The sequence below is a fragment of the Zeugodacus cucurbitae genome, chromosome 5 (genome assembly GCF_028554725.1).
Source record: "Zeugodacus cucurbitae isolate PBARC_wt_2022May chromosome 5, idZeuCucr1.2, whole genome shotgun sequence".
NCBI lineage: Eukaryota > Metazoa > Arthropoda > Insecta > Diptera > Tephritidae > Zeugodacus > Zeugodacus cucurbitae.
Window position 1 is genome coordinate 25306392 of NC_071670.1, and position 21721 is coordinate 25328112.

A 21721-nucleotide genomic window follows, 5' to 3' on the forward strand; every position below is an offset into this window, starting at 1 on the left:
AAAGCAGCCAGAGTATGCGGATTCTTCATTTAAAATTCTATCGCCGCCTGTGGTAGTATTACCACATTTTGTTTTACTTATGTAGACCATTCACAATGTTAAAAATGGCTCAGAGACCAAAGTATTGTCAAAAAGGACAATACAATTTTTATAATATTTTTAACTTGTTATTAATTATAATTGATTAAATAAGCCGTAAGGCATTGACGCAATTAGAAACGAAGTTGTAAACATTTTTTTGCCCAGATTTAAACTTGTGGAGGGAACACTTCTCCAGCCCGCTGAATGGCAGTGAAAGTACAACAACAGGAGATGGCGAACCCGATACCCCAATCGACGACGATGGAGCAGATGTTCCATTGCCCGACCGTGAAGAAATTCGAATAGCAATTACCCGCTTGAAGAACAATAAGGCGGCGGGGGCCGATGGATTACCAGCCGAGCTATTCAAATACGGCGGCGAAGAGCTGATAAGGTGCTTGCATCATCTTCTTTGCAGAATATGGTCGGAAGAAAGCATGCCTGACGATTGGAATCTCAGTGTACTCTGCCCAATACACAAAAAGGGAGACCCCACAATTTGCGCCAATTACCGTGGGATATGCCTCCTCAACATCGCGTATGAGGTTCTGTCGAGCATATTGTGTGAAAGACTAAAGCCCACCGTCAACAAACTGATTGGACCTTATCAGTGTGGCTTTAGACCTGGAAAATCAACAACAGACCAGATATTCACCATGCGACAAATTTTGGAGAAGACCCCTGAAAATAGGATCGACACACACCATCTCTTTGTCGACTTTAAAGCTGCTAATACGGCTGTGTAAGCTGACGTTGAGCAACACCAAAAGCTCCGTCAGGATCGGGAAGGACCTCACCGAGCCGTTCGATACCAGACGAGGTTTCAGACAAGGTGACTCACTATCGTGCGACTTCTTTAACTTGATGCTGGAAAAAATTATAAGAGCTGCAGAGCTAAATAGAGAAGGTACAATCTTCTACAAGAGTGTACAGCTACTGGCGTACACCGATGATATCGATATCATTGGAAATAACACCCGCGCCGTTAGTTCTGCTTTTTCCAGACTTGAAAAGGAAGCGAAGCGTATGGGTCTGGTGGTGAACGAGGACAAGACGAAATATCTCCTGTCATCAAACAAACAGTCAGCGCATTCGCGTCTTGGCTCCCACGTCACTGTTGACAGTCATAACTTTGAAGTTGTAGATAATTTCGCCTACCTGGGAACCAGCATTAACAGCAATAACAATGTCAGCCTGGAAATCCAACGCAGAATCACTCTTGCCAACAGGTGCTACTATGGACTAAGTAGGCAATTGAAAAGTAAAGTCCTCTCTCGACGAACAAAAACCAAACTCTACAAGTCCCTCATCATTCCCGTCCTACTTTACGGTGCAGAAGCGTGGACGATGTCAACATCCGATGAGACGGCACTAGGAGTTTTCGAGAGAAAGGTTTTGCGCAAGATTTATGGTCCCTTAAACATGGGCAACGGCGAATACCGCAGACGATGGAACGATGAGCTGTATGTTATTCGACGACATAGACATAGTCCAGCGAATAAAAAAACAGCGGCTACGCTGGCTAGGTCATGTTGTTCGAATGGATGAAAGTGCTCCAGCTCTGAAGTACCCGCTGGTGGAAGCCGAGAAAGAGGGAGACCTCCACTCCGATGGAAGGACCAGGTGGAGAGGGACCTGGCTTCGCTTGGTATAACCAATTGGCGCCAAACTGCCAGAAGGAGGGATACGTGGCGCGCTGTTTTGGACTCGGCTATAACCGCGTAAGCGGTGTCTACGCCAGTCAAGAAGAAGAAGAATTATTTGTTTTAATTTATCTATTGTTATTACAAATGATATATCAAAGCAATTTTTTTTATTTTAAGCTTCTGCTGGAAAAATAACGTTAGAATCGTTAGAGCTTTAAGCAATTTTAAATTTTGCATATTAATGGCAGCACTACAGCTGCCCATTGTCGTCGGAAGAATTAGAAATATTTTTATGTATTCCACACGAAGAACGATGAAAGAACATATTACGACAGATGTTTATCACTTGCTTTTTCAGCGCCTTAAGCAGTGAACATAAAAGACGAGAAGTCTGAAACACTAATATGAGGGAAATTACCACGCACCTGGGAACATAACTCATGTACAGTTAACAACGATGTCATTTTCAGGAGCAGGGAAAAATTTTTAAATTTTTATAAATATGTATGTATCAGACTTTAGCGAAGGATGCGTTTTCATTGTTTAGAAGAAGAATGCCCGACTTCTAATGTCATTTGGAAGAATATGCGTTCATATGTACATGCATAGATGTCTGAAAATCTAATTAGATGTGTATGTTCCATTCTGTCGTATAGTTTATATATATAGGTTTAAACCTTCAGATAGAAAACATTTCCATTCATAAACGCATGCTCATCAACAAAGAAAAGGGATCTCATTAATAAGCGTAAGCTCTGCTCACATCTCCCCGAAGGCGTGTATTGCCTAAAAACGTCTTGTATGGAGGATGCTAAAAATCTTAAATATTAACTTCTAAAGTACATAATTTAGAAAAAGCATAGACAATTTCTTTGGCCGATTTTCTCAATGATGTGCGTGGCCAGCTGAAAAAAACTTTAAGCGAAAAAATAACCTTAAATTAAAGAATTTATTAGCTCTAATCTAATTTTACAAGTGAAAACAACAACAATTAAATTTTAATAATATATTTTTAATAACATCTCATTCGCATGAAATAGGGCTGTTATGCATTTATGAATTTACGAATATTGTGCATTGCATATTACGTTTACGAAAGCAGCCAGAGTATGCGGATTCTTCATTTAAAATTCTATCGCCGCCTGTGGTAGTATTACCACATTTTGTTTTACTTATGTAGACCATTCACAATGTTAAAAATGGCTCAGAGACCAAAGTATTGTCAAAAAGGACAATACAATTTTTATAATATTTTTAACTTGTTATTAATTATAATTGATTAAATAAGCCGTAAGGCATTGACGCAATTAGAAACGAAGTTGTAAACATTTTTTTGCCCAGATTTAAACTTTTTTTCACCAAAGAAAATGGTGCAAGACTACTGCGCATGATTAATATGACATTTTTACGCACTGTTGCACCACAAGCACTGCCTGTTTGTTTGAATTGCTAGATAGTGTGTTCTATTACGCTTATCTAATCGATAATATCTATTATAAGTTTTATTTTTCGCATATTTTATATTTCTTACACAATTGATGGCAAATGCTGTTTGCATTGTTGCCACTTGCGCTTTGAATTCGTGAGGAAGCAGTGGAAAGAACTTTGTGAATATTGCTGTTGTTCCTATTGCACTTAGCAATACGTAATATTTTACATACATACGTATGAACTCTATTAAAATAATTATATATACTTTTTTATAAATCCTCTTCCTACCGAATGAGGCTTTATCACATTTATTTACAATCATATTGTTTAGATCTTTGGTTCGTCAATTTTAGCTGGCGGCCAATTCCATTGCTTTTGTGGGGCTGGTTTCACCAAAGACTCCCAAGGTTTCCATCCTAACATTTTGCGGGCTAAAATGAGTTCATTCTCAGCTTGTACGATTAATTCCTCAACTTGTCCACAAGAAATTTCTTTTTCCAAAGCGGTGGTGTCCTTGAACTGCAAGGATACACATGTATGCAAATACCCAAAACAAGTACAGTAAAAGCTCCTTATTCGCGCTTCCTTTATTCGCGGATTAAAAAAATGAGACCCAATTTCTACATTCGCGACTAAAAATTTTTTTATTCGCGGATCTAATAAGCACATACATAATAATAAAATTATTCCAATAGGTATCCAACCCAATATTCTTGTCGAATGGACTAATAAAAAAGTAAAATAGATCTTATTACAAGAAAATGTTAAATATTCCACTATTTTCGCAATATTTTCGAACTTTTGGTAAAATTTCCATATAGAAGGGGCTCACATGGAACTGAACACAACCTATTGAAGAAGAGGCTTCAACAAGCACTAGAAACGTGACATTAAATTTGAAAAATCTTAGTGAAGGTTTAAAAATGGCAAATGAGCTCTCCGATTTCTTTATGAACATTGATCCGTCTATGGAAGAAAGTCTAATATTTAAGAGACAAATTGCTAATGCGACTGCTCTGTATCAGTCTGAATTGAAGGAGCTTTTGAAAACTGCTAAGCAAGAAAAAATTACAAAATTCTTCAAACCATTGCCTAAGCCTTAAGATAATTTGTTAAAATGTTCAAAAACTTCAATTAAATCATTTTTTTATATACCTATTTTTATATACCACTTTTTCGGTATATTTCCTATACGAAGCGTCTTGAGGCATTTTGGTTAGAGCTCTTAATATTTTACCATAAAGAGCACTCAAAGTGTGATGAGGATTACTTGCTACTGCCAAACCAGTCAAGCCAGTGGTCTAGAAATAGAAAAACTGCAAAATTAATATATTCTAATACCATACTTGTCTAGCTTATAAAATAAGCCGATTTCTAAAAAAAATCATAATACAATACAATACAGTTGTCGGCTAAGCTGAGCTGCATCGAACACTTTCAGAGCTAGTGTTTTCGTCCATTCGGACAAAATGACCTAGCCAGCGGAGCCGCTGTAACTATAAAACAGGACGGGAATGGTAAGCGACTTGTAGTTTGATTTTGGTTCGTCGAGAGAAAACATTACTTTTCAATTGCCTACTCAGTCCAAAGTAGCACCTGTTGGCAAGAGTGATTCTGCGTTGGATTTCAAGGCTGACATTGTTGGTGTTGTTAATGCTGGTTCCCAGGTAGGCGAAATTATCTACAACTTCAAAGTTATGACTGTCAACAGTGACGTGGGAGACAAGACGCGAATTCGCGCTGACTGTTTGTTTGATGACAGGAGATATTTCGTCTTGTCCTCATGCACCTCCAGACCCATTCGCGGGAAAAGCAGAACTAACGGCGCGGGTGCTGTTTCCAATGATATCGATATCATCGGCGTACGCCAGTAGCTGTACACTCTTATAGAAGATTGTACTTCCTGGATTTAGCTCTGCAGCTCGAATTATTTTTTCCAGCATCATTGTTAAAGAAGTCACACGATAGTGAGTCACCTTGTCGAAACTTCGTTTGGTATCGAAGGCTCGGAAAGGTCCTTCCCAATTATGACGCAGCTTTTGGTGTTTCGGGCTCAACGTTAACTTACACAGCCGTATTAGTTTTGCGGCAGACACAGCGGCATAAAGGCAGCTCCTTTCCGTGCTGCCGAAAGCAGCCTTAAAATCGACAAAAAGGTGGTGTGTGTCGATCCTCTTTTCATGGGTCTTATATTTAGGAGGCTTATCCCACGGTAATTGGCACAGATTGTGGGATCTCCCTTTTTATGGATTGGGCAGAGCACACTGAGATTCCAATCGTCAGGCATGCTTTCTTCCGACCATATTCTGCAAAGAAGCTGATGCATGCAACCCAATATTCTTGTTTGTTGTTCTTCAAGCGGGCAATTGCTATTCGGATTTCTTCATGGACGGGTAATGGAACATCTGTTCTATCGTCATCGATTGGGGAATCGGGTTCACTATCTCCTTGTGTTGTACTTTCACTGCCATTCAGAGAAGTGTGCCCTTCATAATCCCAGCATGTCCCTGGACATCGGTTACCAAATTACTATCTTGGTCTCTACATGAGAATGCTCCGGTCTTGAAACCATCAGTTAGTCGCCGAATCTTTTCATAAAAATTTCGATCATTACCTCTGTCGGCCAGCTTCTCAAGCTCTTCATACCCACGCTCTTCATATTCTCTTTATTTTTTGTCTGCAAATGCGTCTCGCTTCCATTTTCAGCTCTCGATATCTATCCCGTCCCCCACGTGTTGTGAGCGTTTGCAACGTTGCGAAGTAGGCAGTATGTTTTCTCTCCGCTGCGAGACGACAATCCTCATCGTACCAGCTGTTTTTTGTCGTTGCCGAAATCGAATAATTACGGCTGCAGCGGTACGCAGTGAGTTTGCCTTATGTCGAGATGCTGATGAGTGCTCTCAGAGACCAGGAGTGCAAGTCGAGCAGAGTATTTCTTGGCTGTCTGTTGCGATTGCAGCTTTTCGACGTCGAACCTTCCTTGTGTTTGTTGGTGGGCGTTCTTTGCTGAACAGGGACAAGTGCGTTTCTTCGCTGCTACCAGATAAAGGTCCGAGTCTATATCTGGTCATCGGAGCGTACGAACGTCTAAAACACTGGAGACATGTCTTCGGACTATCGCAACATGATCGATTTGATTAAGCGTGTTTCGATCAAGAGACAGCCATGTTGCTTGATGAATTTTCTTGTGCTGGAATCTGGTACTACGGATGACCATATTTCGGGCCCCAGCGAAGTCAATCAGCCTCAGGCCGTTTGGCGATGTTTCGTCATGGAGGCTGAATTTTCCGACTGTTGTGCCAAATACACCTTCTTTACTCACCCTAACGTTGAAATCGCCAAGCACGATTTTGAAATCGTGGCGGGGGCAGCGTTCTTCCGGTGGGCGTTGGCGCAAATAAGCGATAACCGCTAACCTCGCTTTTATGCGGATTGTGGCTAGAAGTTCATCCATCGGGGTGAATGCCAGGACTCGGCGACGGAGTATCACTCCCACCATAAATCTAACACCAAATTTGCGCTCCTCCCACCAACAACAAACGCTGTTTGTTGACTAACCAGAGGGTACTTGGTCTAAAAGCGGAAGTCGTGAGCTGTTTGAACTATGAAGAGAAGAATCGTTTCTGGCCACTCCCAAATGACAATCAAAAACTTTCCTCACTTACGTGATTTTCTACACATGATCCTATCCTCCCGTGAACTTCTACACATGATCCCATCCCTTCTATTTTACTTTCATGCTTTGTCAAAATATGCAATGGATTTATATGACGTTTATGAATGTCCCAATGCACTATCTTAAAATGTTAAAGTTTGTTGTGATACTAAATTATTTTTTGGATGGATAATTTGTTATTAAGTGCGTTAAATTTTTTTATACTTTAGCAGAAACTTCAAGAAACTTCCATTTTTTATTACTTCAAATAAAACAATTAAATTTTAAAGAAGGTGTCTGTAGTACCAGATTCCAGCACAAGAAAATCCATCAAGCTACTTGGCTGTCCCCGGGTCGAATCACTCGCAACCAGATCGATCATGTTGTGATAGATGGACGACATGTCTCCAGTGTTTCTGATGTGCGTACGCTTCGTGGTCCCAACATCGACTCGGACCACTATCTTGTAGCAGCTAAAATACGCACCCGCCTCTTTGTAGAAAAGCGCACACGTCAACAAACACAAGGAAGGTTCGACATCGAGAAGCTGCAATCACAACCGACAGCCGAACGATTTTCTACTCGACTTGCACTCCTGCTCTCTGAGAGCACTAATCAGCATCTCGGTATAAGGGAGCTGTGGGACGGCATATCAAACTCCTTACGTACAGCTGCAACCGAAACCATTGGTTTTCGGAAAAGCCAAAAAAAAACAGCTGGTATGATGAGGATTGTCGTCTCGCAGTGGAGAGAAAACAGACTGCCTACCTCGCAATGTTGCGATCGACCGCAACACGAGCGGGATAGGAAAGATACCGAGAGCTGAAGAGGGAAGCGAGACGCATTTGCAGACAAAAAAAGAAAGAGGCCGAAATGCGTGAGTATGAAGAGCTTGACAAGCTGGCCGACAGGGGTAATGCTCGAAAATTATACGAAAAGATCCGGCGACTAACTGAAGGTTTCAAGACCGGAGCACACTCCTGTAGGACCCCCAGAGGTAATCTAGTTATTGATGACCAGAGTATACTGAGTTTGTGGAGGGAACACTTCTCCAGCCCGCTGAATGGCAGTGAAAGTACAACAACAGGAGATGGCGAACCCGATACCCCAATCGACGACGATGGAGCAGATGTTCCATTGCCCGACCGTGAAGAAATTCGAATAGCAATTACCCGCTTGAAGAACAATAAGGCGGCGGGGGCCGATGGATTACCAGCCGAGCTATTCAAATACGGCGGCGAAGAGCTGATAAGGTGCTTGCATCATCTTCTTTGCAGAATATGGTCGGAAGAAAGCATGCCTGACGATTGGAATCTCAGTGTACTCTGCCCAATACACAAAAAGGGAGACCCCACAATTTGCGCCAATTACCGTGGGATATGCCTCCTCAACATCGCGTATGAGGTTCTGTCGAGCATATTGTGTGAAAGACTAAAGCCCACCGTCAACAAACTGATTGGACCTTATCAGTGTGGCTTTAGACCTGGAAAATCAACAACAGACCAGATATTCACCATGCGACAAATTTTGGAGAAGACCCCTGAAAATAGGATCGACACACACCATCTCTTTGTCGACTTTAAAGCTGCTAATACGGCTGTGTAAGCTGACGTTGAGCAACACCAAAAGCTCCGTCAGGATCGGGAAGGACCTCACCGAGCCGTTCGATACCAGACGAGGTTTCAGACAAGGTGACTCACTATCGTGCGACTTCTTTAACTTGATGCTGGAAAAAATTATAAGAGCTGCAGAGCTAAATAGAGAAGGTACAATCTTCTACAAGAGTGTACAGCTACTGGCGTACACCGATGATATCGATATCATTGGAAATAACACCCGCGCCGTTAGTTCTGCTTTTTCCAGACTTGAAAAGGAAGCGAAGCGTATGGGTCTGGTGGTGAACGAGGACAAGACGAAATATCTCCTGTCATCAAACAAACAGTCAGCGCATTCGCGTCTTGGCTCCCACGTCACTGTTGACAGTCATAACTTTGAAGTTGTAGATAATTTCGCCTACCTGGGAACCAGCATTAACAGCAATAACAATGTCAGCCTGGAAATCCAACGCAGAATCACTCTTGCCAACAGGTGCTACTATGGACTAAGTAGGCAATTGAAAAGTAAAGTCCTCTCTCGACGAACAAAAACCAAACTCTACAAGTCCCTCATCATTCCCGTCCTACTTTACGGTGCAGAAGCGTGGACGATGTCAACATCCGATGAGACGGCACTAGGAGTTTTCGAGAGAAAGGTTTTGCGCAAGATTTATGGTCCCTTAAACATGGGCAACGGCGAATACCGCAGACGATGGAACGATGAGCTGTATGTTATTCGACGACATAGACATAGTCCAGCGAATAAAAAAACAGCGGCTACGCTGGCTAGGTCATGTTGTTCGAATGGATGAAAGTGCTCCAGCTCTGAAGTACCCGCTGGTGGAAGCCGAGAAAGAGGGAGACCTCCACTCCGATGGAAGGACCAGGTGGAGAGGGACCTGGCTTCGCTTGGTATAACCAATTGGCGCCAAACTGCCAGAAGGAGGGATACGTGGCGCGCTGTTTTGGACTCGGCTATAACCGCGTAAGCGGTGTCTACGCCAGTCAAGAAGAAGAAGAATTATTTGTTTTAATTTATCTATTGTTATTACAAATGATATATCAAAGCAATTTTTTTTATTTTAAGCTTCTGCTGGAAAAATAACGTTAGAATCGTTAGAGCTTTAAGCAATTTTAAATTTTGCATATTAATGGCAGCACTACAGCTGCCCATTGTCGTCGGAAGAATTAGAAATATTTTTATGTATTCCACACGAAGAACGATGAAAGAACATATTACGACAGATGTTTATCACTTGCTTTTTCAGCGCCTTAAGCAGTGAACATAAAAGACGAGAAGTCTGAAACACTAATATGAGGGAAATTACCACGCACCTGGGAACATAACTCATGTACAGTTAACAACGATGTCATTTTCAGGAGCAGGGAAAAATTTTTAAATTTTTATAAATATGTATGTATCAGACTTTAGCGAAGGATGCGTTTTCATTGTTTAGAAGAAGAATGCCCGACTTCTAATGTCATTTGGAAGAATATGCGTTCATATGTACATGCATAGATGTCTGAAAATCTAATTAGATGTGTATGTTCCATTCTGTCGTATAGTTTATATATATAGGTTTAAACCTTCAGATAGAAAACATTTCCATTCATAAACGCATGCTCATCAACAAAGAAAAGGGATCTCATTAATAAGCGTAAGCTCTGCTCACATCTCCCCGAAGGCGTGTATTGCCTAAAAACGTCTTGTATGGAGGATGCTAAAAATCTTAAATATTAACTTCTAAAGTACATAATTTAGAAAAAGCATAGACAATTTCTTTGGACGATTTTCTCAATGATGTGCGTGGCCAGCTGAAAAAAACTTTAAGCGAAAAAATAACCTTAAATTAAAGAATTTATTAGCTCTAATCTAATTTTACAAGTGAAAACAACAACAATTAAATTTTAATAATATATTTTTAATAACATCTCATTCGCATGAAATGTTATTAAAATTTATGAATTTTATGAATTTACGAATATTGTGCATTGCATATTACGTTTACGAAAGCAGCCAGAGTATGCGGATTCTTCATTTAAAATTCTATCGCCGCCTGTGGTAGTATTACCACATTTTGTTTTACTTATGTAGACCATTCACAATGTTAAAAATGGCTCAGAGACCAAAGTATTGTCAAAAAGGACAATACAATTTTTATAATATTTTTAACTTGTTATTAATTATAATTGATTAAATAAGCCGTAAGGCATTGACGCAATTAGAAACGAAGTTGTAAACATTTTTTTGCCCAGATTTAAACTTTTTTTCACCAAAGAAAATGGTGCAACACTACTGCGCATGATTAATATGACATTTTTACGCACTGTTGCACCACAAGCACTGCCTGTTTGTTTGAATTGCTAAATAGTGTGTTCTATTACGCTTATCTAATCGATAATATCTATTATAAGTTTTATTTTTCGCATATTTTATATTTCTTACACAATTGATGGCAAATGCTGTTTGCATTGTTGCCACTTGCGCTTTGAATTCGTGAGGAAGCAGTGGAAAGAACTTTGTGAATATTGCTGTTGTTCCTATTGCACTTAGCAATACGTAATATTTTACATACATACGTATGAACTCTATTAAAATAATTATATATACTTTTTTATAAATCCTCTTCCTACCGAATGAGGCTTTATCACATTTATTTACAATCATATTGTTTAGATCTTTGGTTCGTCAATTTTAGCTGGCGGCCAATTCCATTGCTTTTGTGGGGCTGGTTTCACCAAAGACTCCCAAGGTTTCCATCCTAACATTTTGCGGGCTAAAATGAGTTCATTCTCAGCTTGTACGATTAATTCCTCAACTTGTCCACAAGAAATTTCTTTTTCCAAAGCGGTGGTGTCCTTGAACTGCAAGGATACACATGTATGCAAATACCCAAAACAAGTACAGTAAAAGCTCCTTATTCGCGCTTCCTTTATTCGCGGATTAAAAAAATGAGACCCAATTTCTACATTCGCGACTAAAAATTTTTTTATTCGCGGATCTAATAAGCACATACATAATAATAAAATTATTCCAATAGGTATCCAACCCAATATTCTTGTCGAATGGACTAATAAAAAAGTAAAATAGATCTTATTACAAGAAAATGTTAAATATTCCACTATTTTCGCAATATTTTCGAACTTTTGGTAAAATTTCCATATAGAAGGGGCTCACATGGAACTGAACACAACCTATTGAAGAAGAGGCTTCAACAAGCACTAGAAACGTGACATTAAATTTGAAAAATCTTAGTGAAGGTTTAAAAATGGCAAATGAGCTCTCCGATTTCTTTATGAACATTGATCCGTCTATGGAAGAAAGTCTAATATTTAAGAGACAAATTGCTAATGCGACTGCTCTGTATCAGTCTGAATTGAAGGAGCTTTTGAAAACTGCTAAGCAAGAAAAAATTACAAAATTCTTCAAACCATTGCCTAAGCCTTAAGATAATTTGTTAAAATGTTCAAAAACTTCAATTAAATCATTTTTTTATATACCTATTTGTTTTTTTTTTGTCAACTAGGAACATATCCTAATCCCATATAAATTACCATTAATTTATGGAACATATACCCCGCGAATAAAGAGCTTTTACTGTATATTCATCTTACCGCTTCTACTGCTTTTAGTCTATTTTGAACCACTTTTTCGGTATATTTCCTATACGAAGCGTCTTGAGGCATTTTGGTTAGAGCTCTTAATATTTTACCATAAAGAGCACTCAAAGTGTGATGAGGATTACTTGCTACTGCCAAACCAGTCAAGCCAGTGGTCTAGAAATAGAAAAACTGCAAAATTAATATATTCTAATACCATACTTGTCTAGCTTATAAAATAAGCCGATTTCTAAAAAAAATCATAATACAATACAATACAGTTGTCGGCTAAGCTGAGCTGCATCGAACACTTTCAGAGCTAGTGTTTTCGTCCATTCGGACAAAATGACCTAGCCAGCGGAGCCGCTGTAACTATAAAACAGGACGGGAATGGTAAGCGACTTGTAGTTTGATTTTGGTTCGTCGAGAGAAAACATTACTTTTCAATTGCCTACTCAGTCCAAAGTAGCACCTGTTGGCAAGAGTGATTCTGCGTTGGATTTCAAGGCTGACATTGTTGGTGTTGTTAATGCTGGTTCCCAGGTAGGCGAAATTATCTACAACTTCAAAGTTATGACTGTCAACAGTGACGTGGGAGACAAGACGCGAATTCGCGCTGACTGTTTGTTTGATGACAGGAGATATTTCGTCTTGTCCTCATGCACCTCCAGACCCATTCGCGGGAAAAGCAGAACTAACGGCGCGGGTGCTGTTTCCAATGATATCGATATCATCGGCGTACGCCAGTAGCTGTACACTCTTATAGAAGATTGTACTTCCTGGATTTAGCTCTGCAGCTCGAATTATTTTTTCCAGCATCATTGTTAAAGAAGTCACACGATAGTGAGTCACCTTGTCGAAACTTCGTTTGGTATCGAAGGCTCGGAAAGGTCCTTCCCAATTATGACGCAGCTTTTGGTGTTTCGGGCTCAACGTTAACTTACACAGCCGTATTAGTTTTGCGGCAGACACAGCGGCATAAAGGCAGCTCCTTTCCGTGCTGCCGAAAGCAGCCTTAAAATCGACAAAAAGGTGGTGTGTGTCGATCCTCTTTTCATGGGTCTTATATTTAGGAGGCTTATCCCACGGTAATTGGCACAGATTGTGGGATCTCCCTTTTTATGGATTGGGCAGAGCACACTGAGATTCCAATCGTCAGGCATGCTTTCTTCCGACCATATTCTGCAAAGAAGCTGATGCATGCAACCCAATATTCTTGTTTGTTGTTCTTCAAGCGGGCAATTGCTATTCGGATTTCTTCATGGACGGGTAATGGAACATCTGTTCTATCGTCATCGATTGGGGAATCGGGTTCACTATCTCCTTGTGTTGTACTTTCACTGCCATTCAGAGAAGTGTGCCCTTCATAATCCCAGCATGTCCCTGGACATCGGTTACCAAATTACTATCTTGGTCTCTACATGAGAATGCTCCGGTCTTGAAACCATCAGTTAGTCGCCGAATCTTTTCATAAAAATTTCGATCATTACCTCTGTCGGCCAGCTTCTCAAGCTCTTCATACCCACGCTCTTCATATTCTCTTTATTTTTTGTCTGCAAATGCGTCTCGCTTCCATTTTCAGCTCTCGATATCTATCCCGTCCCCCACGTGTTGTGAGCGTTTGCAACGTTGCGAAGTAGGCAGTATGTTTTCTCTCCGCTGCGAGACGACAATCCTCATCGTACCAGCTGTTTTTTGTCGTTGCCGAAATCGAATAATTTCGGCTGCAGCGGTACGCAGTGAGTTTGCCTTATGTCGAGATGCTGATGAGTGCTCTCAGAGACCAGGAGTGCAAGTCGAGCAGAGTATTTCTTGGCTGTCTGTTGCGATTGCAGCTTTTCGACGTCGAACCTTCCTTGTGTTTGTTGGTGGGCGTTCTTTGCTGAACAGGGACAAGTGCGTTTCTTCGCTGCTACCAGATAAAGGTCCGAGTCTATATCTGGTCATCGGAGCGTACGAACGTCTAAAACACTGGAGACATGTCTTCGGACTATCGCAACATGATCGATTTGATTAAGCGTGTTTCGATCAAGAGACAGCCATGTTGCTTGATGAATTTTCTTGTGCTGGAATCTGGTACTACGGATGACCATATTTCGGGCCCCAGCGAAGTCAATCAGCCTCAGGCCGTTTGGCGATGTTTCGTCATGGAGGCTGAATTTTCCGACTGTTGTGCCAAATACACCTTCTTTACTCACCCTAACGTTGAAATCGCCAAGCACGATTTTGAAATCGTGGCGGGGGCAGCGTTCTTCCGGTGGGCGTTGGCGCAAATAAGCGATAACCGCTAACCTCGCTTTTATGCGGATTGTGGCTAGAAGTTCATCCATCGGGGTGAATGCCAGGACTCGGCGACGGAGTATCACTCCCACCATAAATCTAACACCAAATTTGCGCTCCTCCCACCAACAACAAACGCTGTTTGTTGACTAACCAGAGGGTACTTGGTCTAAAAGCGGAAGTCGTGAGCTGTTTGAACTATGAAGAGAAGAATCGTTTCTGGCCACTCCCAAATGACAATCAAAAACTTTCCTCACTTACGTGATTTTCTACACATGATCCTATCCTCCCGTGAACTTCTACACATGATCCCATCCCTTCTATTTTACTTTCATGCTTTGTCAAAATATGCAATGGATTTATATGACGTTTATGAATGTCCCAATGCACTATCTTAAAATGTTAAAGTTTGTTGTGATACTAAATTATTTTTTGGATGGATAATTTGTTATTAAGTGCGTTAAATTTTTTTATACTTTAGCAGAAACTTCAAGAAACTTCCATTTTTTATTACTTCAAATAAAACAATTAAATTTTAATAATAATTTCTTATTTTTTCATTATATATCGTGAATTAATAACGGTAATTTTTTTTATTATGCAGTGTTCTTGGTTTACATATTTTGTTTGTATATAACGTTTAACATTCTTTTATTCGTCTCATTTCAGGTACCGTTAGTTGAAAATGTTATTGCGATTTGTATTCTTCATAGAAAATAATTATACATTTGGTCTAAATTAACTGTTAACTTAGTGCATAATTGGGTTGAATCAATTCGGACCATATAGCAGGCTGTTATTGATGCCAATGGTAATGTAACCAATTATGAATTTATCGCCTTAGAATAGGAACTTATACTGAACATTAAAATTTTATAGTTATCATTAAATAAGAACAGGATAATCCATTTCAAGTTGTGTGTAAATACTTTTGACTACTGCGAGTCTTCAGTTCATTTGCTTATTTCTCCGCCTTAATTTTAGCTATTCTAGCCAAAGTGAATAGATCAAGGTTTTCAACAACATAACATTTTGTTACCCTGCGACAACAACAACAAGCAAAAGCTTTTTATGTGGAACTTGTAAAAAAACGTCCGATGTGTAAATAATTTTGACTACCTCTGTATATGCATATTCATGTATTTGTGCACTGGCAGCGGTACAGACAACATATAAAGTTTGTTTTTTAACTAAAGTGAAAAAATTGGAAAAGATGTAAATTATAAGTATTAAATCTAGTTCATAGAAACGTAATTAATCATTTTAGAATAGTTATATATTTAAAATGTCACGTGGTACAAAACTATCGGATGAAGAGCGGAGCATGAAGCGGGCATAAACATTGGTCGAATTGCTGCGTCAGAGAACCCACATCGTAATTCAGTTTCAAATTATTTGAAAAATCCTCAAAACTATGGAGCCAAGCGTACTGGTTGATAAGAGGACCTAGAGACGCAATTCATCACTAAGCAATTGCAGGCAGATAAAAGTAGAATTCGGCCTACCAATCACTAGACAGTGCGTTCAACAAATTATGAAGCATGAAATGGGCCTTAAGTTTGAATTTAAAGACTTTTTTGGAACGCTAGATCCAAGATTTCCAGCAGGTGGAGATTACAATGCAAAACACATGTACTGGGGCTACGTCTTATTAATCCGAAAGGACGGCAGCTGTACTACACTATTATAAATAGGCACAATAACCTTGATATAATATCACCTGGTAAGCCGACATACTGGCCCAGTGATAGAAACAAAATACCAGACTTTAGTGTCCGACCGATACCAAAATTTTGGCCGATGCCGATGCCGATTAATCGGCCAGTTGGCAAAGAATCGGCCGATGCCGATTCTTTCATCAACAACATTATTTAGAAAATTAGTATGGTAACAAAATAAAAACAAAGACAAATAACATCACAAAATAGGTAAACAACTCAATTCATATGTAAATATGAAGTTGTTTAGTGGTTTAATTAATATTCAAAACTAAATAAATTATTATAATAAGATATATATTGATAGAACAAATAAGTTATTCGCGTTTTCTCAAAGCGAATCTGCAATCAGCAATATAGCTTTTTTCCTTTAAGGGGGTATACCGGTGTGACATTTTCCAAAAATCGATTTTTTATTTTTTGCTTATTCGAAAGTTTATAATTTCAAAAATATCCTGTGAAAGGTAAGGTCGTATCTTGAATAGTTTTTGAATGGCAGCGTTTTTAAGAGCAATCACTCACATGTATTAGCCGCTATAGTCGAAACTTTAAACGCGTTTTTCTCGAAACGACTTTTCACAAAATTACTGACATTATAACTCAACGAGATATTGACCGATCAACTTCAAATTTAAACTGAATGTTCTTGAATATATTTACTATACAATAACCTACGATCTTTTTGATTTGTTGAAAAATGCCAATTTGGCATTTAAAAAACGACCATTTTTTACATAAAAATCTAAATTTTTTTCAGAACTACGCCATTTTGTTAATGTTTGATATTTTTCAATAATCGTAAGTCATTGCATAGGGAATATATTCAACTTTAATAACCTTTTTAAATTTTTCTGTTTCAGTTACTCATTCGGCCGGAATCATGTCAGCAGTTGGGCAACTGTTTTTTTTTTGGCACCTCCCAAGACAACCCATAACTCCTTTATTTTTCAAAATTTTTGTAGAATAAAAATCTTAAAAACATAGTTGAAAGTACACCTTATTATGTCCAAAAAACTTCGAAACATTCGACCGAGTACTTTCTTTAAAAAAATTCAAATCGCCAATTTTTCATGGGTTACACTGGTATAGTGCCTTAAGGACAAATATGACCATTAAGGCCAATATTCGAAAATAGTAGGTCTAGTAAAAAAGAATCCGTTATTTTCAAAGAGATGACTTTTGTCATTTATATCTCACATTGTGAAAGGCGGCAAATAGTGATAGTGACTCAATAGAAACTTCGGAAGCTTGTTTGGGAGTTTCTTTTCCATGCTCCTTATTATAGTCCAGGCCAGCATCAAGTGATTATTACGTGACCCTGTCTATGGCAAACTTTTAAAAATAAATTAACCTAGTTACGAATGCTTCTATAATAGTGACTTTATGACATTATCTTCAAAATCTCAACAACTTTGAACAAAACTGTACATATTTGACATAAATCGAATGTTTCTAGCAGTGCTAAATAAAACCTTTCATTAATGCAAAATTGTTGAATTTCTTTATACTAGACTTAAATTATCACCATGATGAATTGTTAGTTTAGTCAAATGTGATTCACTGTATTTTATATGGTAAACAGAAGAATTCAAATTTTATGCTCTAAAGAAATCAAAAAAGAAAAAAATGTATTTTAGTATAATCCGAAAGAAGTAGAAAGAATCGGCTAGGAATCGGCCAAATATGGCCGATGCCGATGCTTAATTTTGTGGCCGATACTGGCCGATGCCGATACCACGGCCGATTAATCGGTCGGTCTCTACCAGACTTAATAGATTTTGCTGTAGTCAAAAATATAGATAGATCGCTAATAACAGTAGATACATGTACTGACTTATCTTCTGATCATTCTCCTGTACTAATAAAGTTATGCGAACAGCCCATGATAGTTGAGCCGAAAGTTTCTCTAACAACTCATAAAAAAAACTGGTTGAAATATAGAAAATATAACAGTAGCCACATTAACATAGATTTAAAAATAAATACAGGAAGAGATATTGCAAACAGTATAAAATAATTTAATGTAGTAACTAATGCAGCTGTCTTGCCAACACCAAACAGAAACATTAAGGTTTTTAGAAAAATCACTAATAATGAAATAGAAAAGCTTGTGAAAGAAAAAAGGCGAGCTAGACGCGAATGGCAGATACATCGCTCTCCTTCTACTCAGCTTCAACTGAAATCTGTTGTATGTAAGTTAAAAAAAGCGCTTAAACGCGAGGAAGAATACAGCACTGAAAATTATATAAAGAAACTGTGGCCAAATTCTAGCAAGTCTCTTTGGAAAGCCCAAAAGTCTTTTAAGCCTCCGGTAGATTCCAACATGCCTATAAGATAGTCAAATGGTAATTGGGCACGAAGTAATGAGGAAAAGGCAAATTGCTTTGCAAATCACCTAGAAAAGGTATTTCAATCTAATTGACCAAAGAACAATTTTAAGTTGCCAACTTTGTCCAATACCGCTAATGTGTCAAGCATGTCTATCAGGACGTCTACTTCTGAAATTACTAGGATAAAAAAAGAGCTAAATACGTATTTTGTTTTGCGATAAATATCGGTTTTGGGAGGACGAGTTTGAAAATGAAAAAAAAAATTAATTTAATGGACCAGATGGCCATCACAAATATTGGTGAGATACATGACATCCAAAAGAAACTTGTCATGGTGGGAGAATTGTAATAGTACGGGCTGCCTTTAGCAACTAAAGTGAATCCCGAAGTACACATTGATCTACTGGATACTGAGCTCATTCCTTTTGCTGAGAATTTTCATGACGAAAATTGGATAATTCAGCAAGACGCCCCATTCATATGGCTCTCGCTACGAAAGCATTTTTTCAGTCCCGAAATATCCAATTATTGGTTTTGCCAGCTTTGTTCTGATCTCAACCCCATAGAGGACCTGTGGGGTATACTTACTGCCAAAGTAGATGGACATGCCAAGCAGTATGATATGCTATGATATACATGCCAAGGTACTACTTCATACATATAGAAAAGGAGATTCGAAATTGTTCTTTGGGGTTACTCTGTAATGCGTTGCGCAAGTGAAAATACTCGCAAACGTAAAATAGATACTCTGTAAATGCGACAATCGAATCGTAAATTCCGTTCAACGCATTTGTCTCCTTCGCAACGAACACAACGAACCAAAAATTTAAGTTAATAAGGTATATTTGTTGTTTAGTTACTAAAATAATGTCTTTAACAAGGAACATTCCAAAAATAAGAAACAGAAAATATAAATTGACCATGGTAGCTAAAAAGCAAATATTATGAAATTATATGTTGTATGGTATAACTAATAGAAGTGTTGTATTTATCAGTGGTTTAGAAGAATTACATATACTTACAAATAAAGACAAACGAGCAAGAAAAGATTAAGCCATGTACATATGTATAACTAATAGGAATTTTAATAATATTATTTACTTAATTAAATAAATAAACATCAATGTTTATGAACTATAAATTAATCATATTGTCTTCTTTCGCATATTCTATCAATTAATTTAAAACACAATACAATTTGATTATGTATGTAACATATGATTGTTTATATTGTACGATTTTTATACTATCGCAACATGTTCTACAGAGAGTACAATAGTTTTGTTCACACTTTTTCAGATTTTTCTGTCAGATATTTGATTGCAGAATCTCATTATGTAAGTCCTCTATAATAACTAACTAATTAACACTAATAATCATTGGAGATTTTAACAATTATCAAGTCTATAGGACCACAATAAGATATATACACGAAGAAACCTTTTTTAGTTCAATGCTTGATAAAGAACATTCAACTACAACTGCAGGTACCGTAACCGTTCGTACGAATATTAAGCGGCAAGAATGATAGAAGACAAGATTACGACAGGCTGAGCGTTCACGACCAACGAATGGGAATAGGCAACAGAAGAATTGTCAAATGGAAAAAGGAAATGTGAAACATAGTGAACCAAATTGAATAATGTGCAGATAAAATATCACAATGAACGTTATTCTTAAAATCTTCATTTATAAAATGATCTAATATAATCATGCATATTTATAATTAAAATTATATGTTTTGTTACAAAAAGTTCGCCATTTTGCCAACTTTTTTGTTGGTTGGAAAAGTGAGAAAAAATCTTTATAAACGACTTTTTTGTACTATTGTTGTTTAATTCCGCCATTGCGGACTTCTTTTTCAAATTAATACATTTTTCTCTTAAAATTTTAAATAATAATTAAGCACAAGCCTTGACTTCAGCTCTTTGTTTTGGTTTTATTGTTTTGTACCACCGTGCAATTTTGTTTTGCTCGCGTGTTCGTAGTCGTGAAACTTGTCACTCAACAGGAACTCAAAACTCAAAATAACTAACTGTAAACGCCTGTCGTAATCTTGTCTTCTATCATTCTTGATTAAGCGGTACTAGTCGCAATGTTACGACTAGTCGAATAGTTGTTCCACTATGGTTATTCAAATAGTTATACTGTCACTATTCGAATACATGAAAATTGTTTGATATCCAAACAGTTTTTAAAGTTTCCATGGTGAACATTGTGACACCACGTAGAAGCTGCTTGCAACCAACAAATGTTAAACTTTTAACATCCTTATATCAAAATAGTCATTTTATAAAAAATACTGATTTAATACATTCGACCAGTTGAAACGGTTAAAAACTATTTTGTCATTACTTAATAGTTACCGTGAAATCATTGTTATTTTTTGTATTCTTAACAAGTCTTTCGTTTAGTTTTTCGTCTTTAGTTTTAATTTTTCACTTTTTTTCAATAAAATAAGAACATTAATGAACTTGCACTATACGAATAGTCGATGACTGACGACTTTACGAATAGTGCAAACCGAATATTATTATTCGAATAATGCCCTATTTGGTTAGTCGAATAGCAATAGTTCTTGTATGTATGTATGTTCAAGTGGCACTTAATCGTAGATTACATGAGCTTCCCGTTTGGATTATTGTTATATCATGGTGATCAATTTAGAAATCGATATCTCGTAATAAACAATCTATAGACAACCTGTATATAACACATGGATAAGTTGTTATTCATGGGTGATATGGACCAAATATTCAACAGTATTAAGTACAGACTCGACTCAAAATCTCGATATAAAATATCTGGAAATCAAAATCAAATACATACAAGTTTTGGGCTATGGAGACTTTTTCGTTTACTATAACTACTGTTCTAATTGGAATCTTTGATTAACTTAATTATCCATTCTTGTCGTTTTGTGTCTACCCGTAAATATGCAGAATACACTTTGTGACTGAAATTGTGATTTGCATTTAATTTTGTTTATTACCTTCATCATTAATGAAATTTTCTATTTGATAAAAATTAACTTATGACATAATATCACAATTACAGATATTCTAAATTTAATTAAATACACACACGCCCATGTTTATTCTTCATATTCTAATTTACAATTTAACATACCAATTTTGTAGCCATTCTTAAAAGTATTATCGATTTAAACTGTCTTAATTGTTTTAACAATAATAAGAAATAATTAACATCGAAGAAAGGTTGCAAACAATTTTACCAGTACTTGTGATGTTATTATTACCATATTACCGATAAAAATTATTTCATTATCGATTTCCTTCAACCCAGAATTTATCGTAAAAACTCTATGTCATGTAACCTCGATGGGAAATGTATTGTAACGCATTTCCAAAATCTGTTCAAATAA

The 21721-nt window shown here is 37.7% G+C and overlaps 1 protein-coding gene across 3 annotated transcripts; it reads right to left on the reverse strand.

Annotated features, from left to right (window-relative positions):
• Positions 1-11016: 11016 nt before the first annotated feature.
• LOC128922368 (NADH dehydrogenase [ubiquinone] 1 alpha subcomplex subunit 5-like) lies at positions 11017-21665 on the reverse strand. Of its 3 annotated transcripts, none has more exons than XM_054232642.1 (3): positions 21466-21665; positions 12024-12185; positions 11017-11273 (listed from the first exon to the last, which is right to left on the reverse strand). In XM_054232642.1, exons 1-3 carry the CDS (start codon positions 21478-21480, stop codon positions 11082-11084), a joined length of 369 nt encoding a protein of 122 aa, XP_054088617.1. In that variant the 5' UTR covers positions 21481-21665; the 3' UTR covers positions 11017-11081. The 3 variants fall into 3 exon arrangements, with proteins under 3 accessions (XP_054088617.1, XP_054088618.1, XP_054088616.1); XM_054232643.1 differs by having other exon boundaries at positions 21596-21614; XM_054232641.1 differs by having other exon boundaries at positions 21572-21613.
• Between the last annotated feature and the right edge of the window lie 56 nt (positions 21666-21721).

Bases quoted from the DNA above. Each gene is read 5' to 3' on its own strand.
- LOC128922368 (XM_054232641.1), bottom strand. From the start codon at position 21,598: ATGGTAATAATAACATCACAAGTACTG. The intron at 12,186-21,571 runs GTAAAATTGTTT...TTCTATTTCTAG, and splicing joins TAATAACATCACAAGTACTG to ACCACTGGCTTGACTGGTTT. The intron at 11,274-12,023 runs GTAAGATGAATA...GTATCCTTGCAG, and splicing joins GACTAAAAGCAGTAGAAGCG to TTCAAGGACACCACCGCTTT.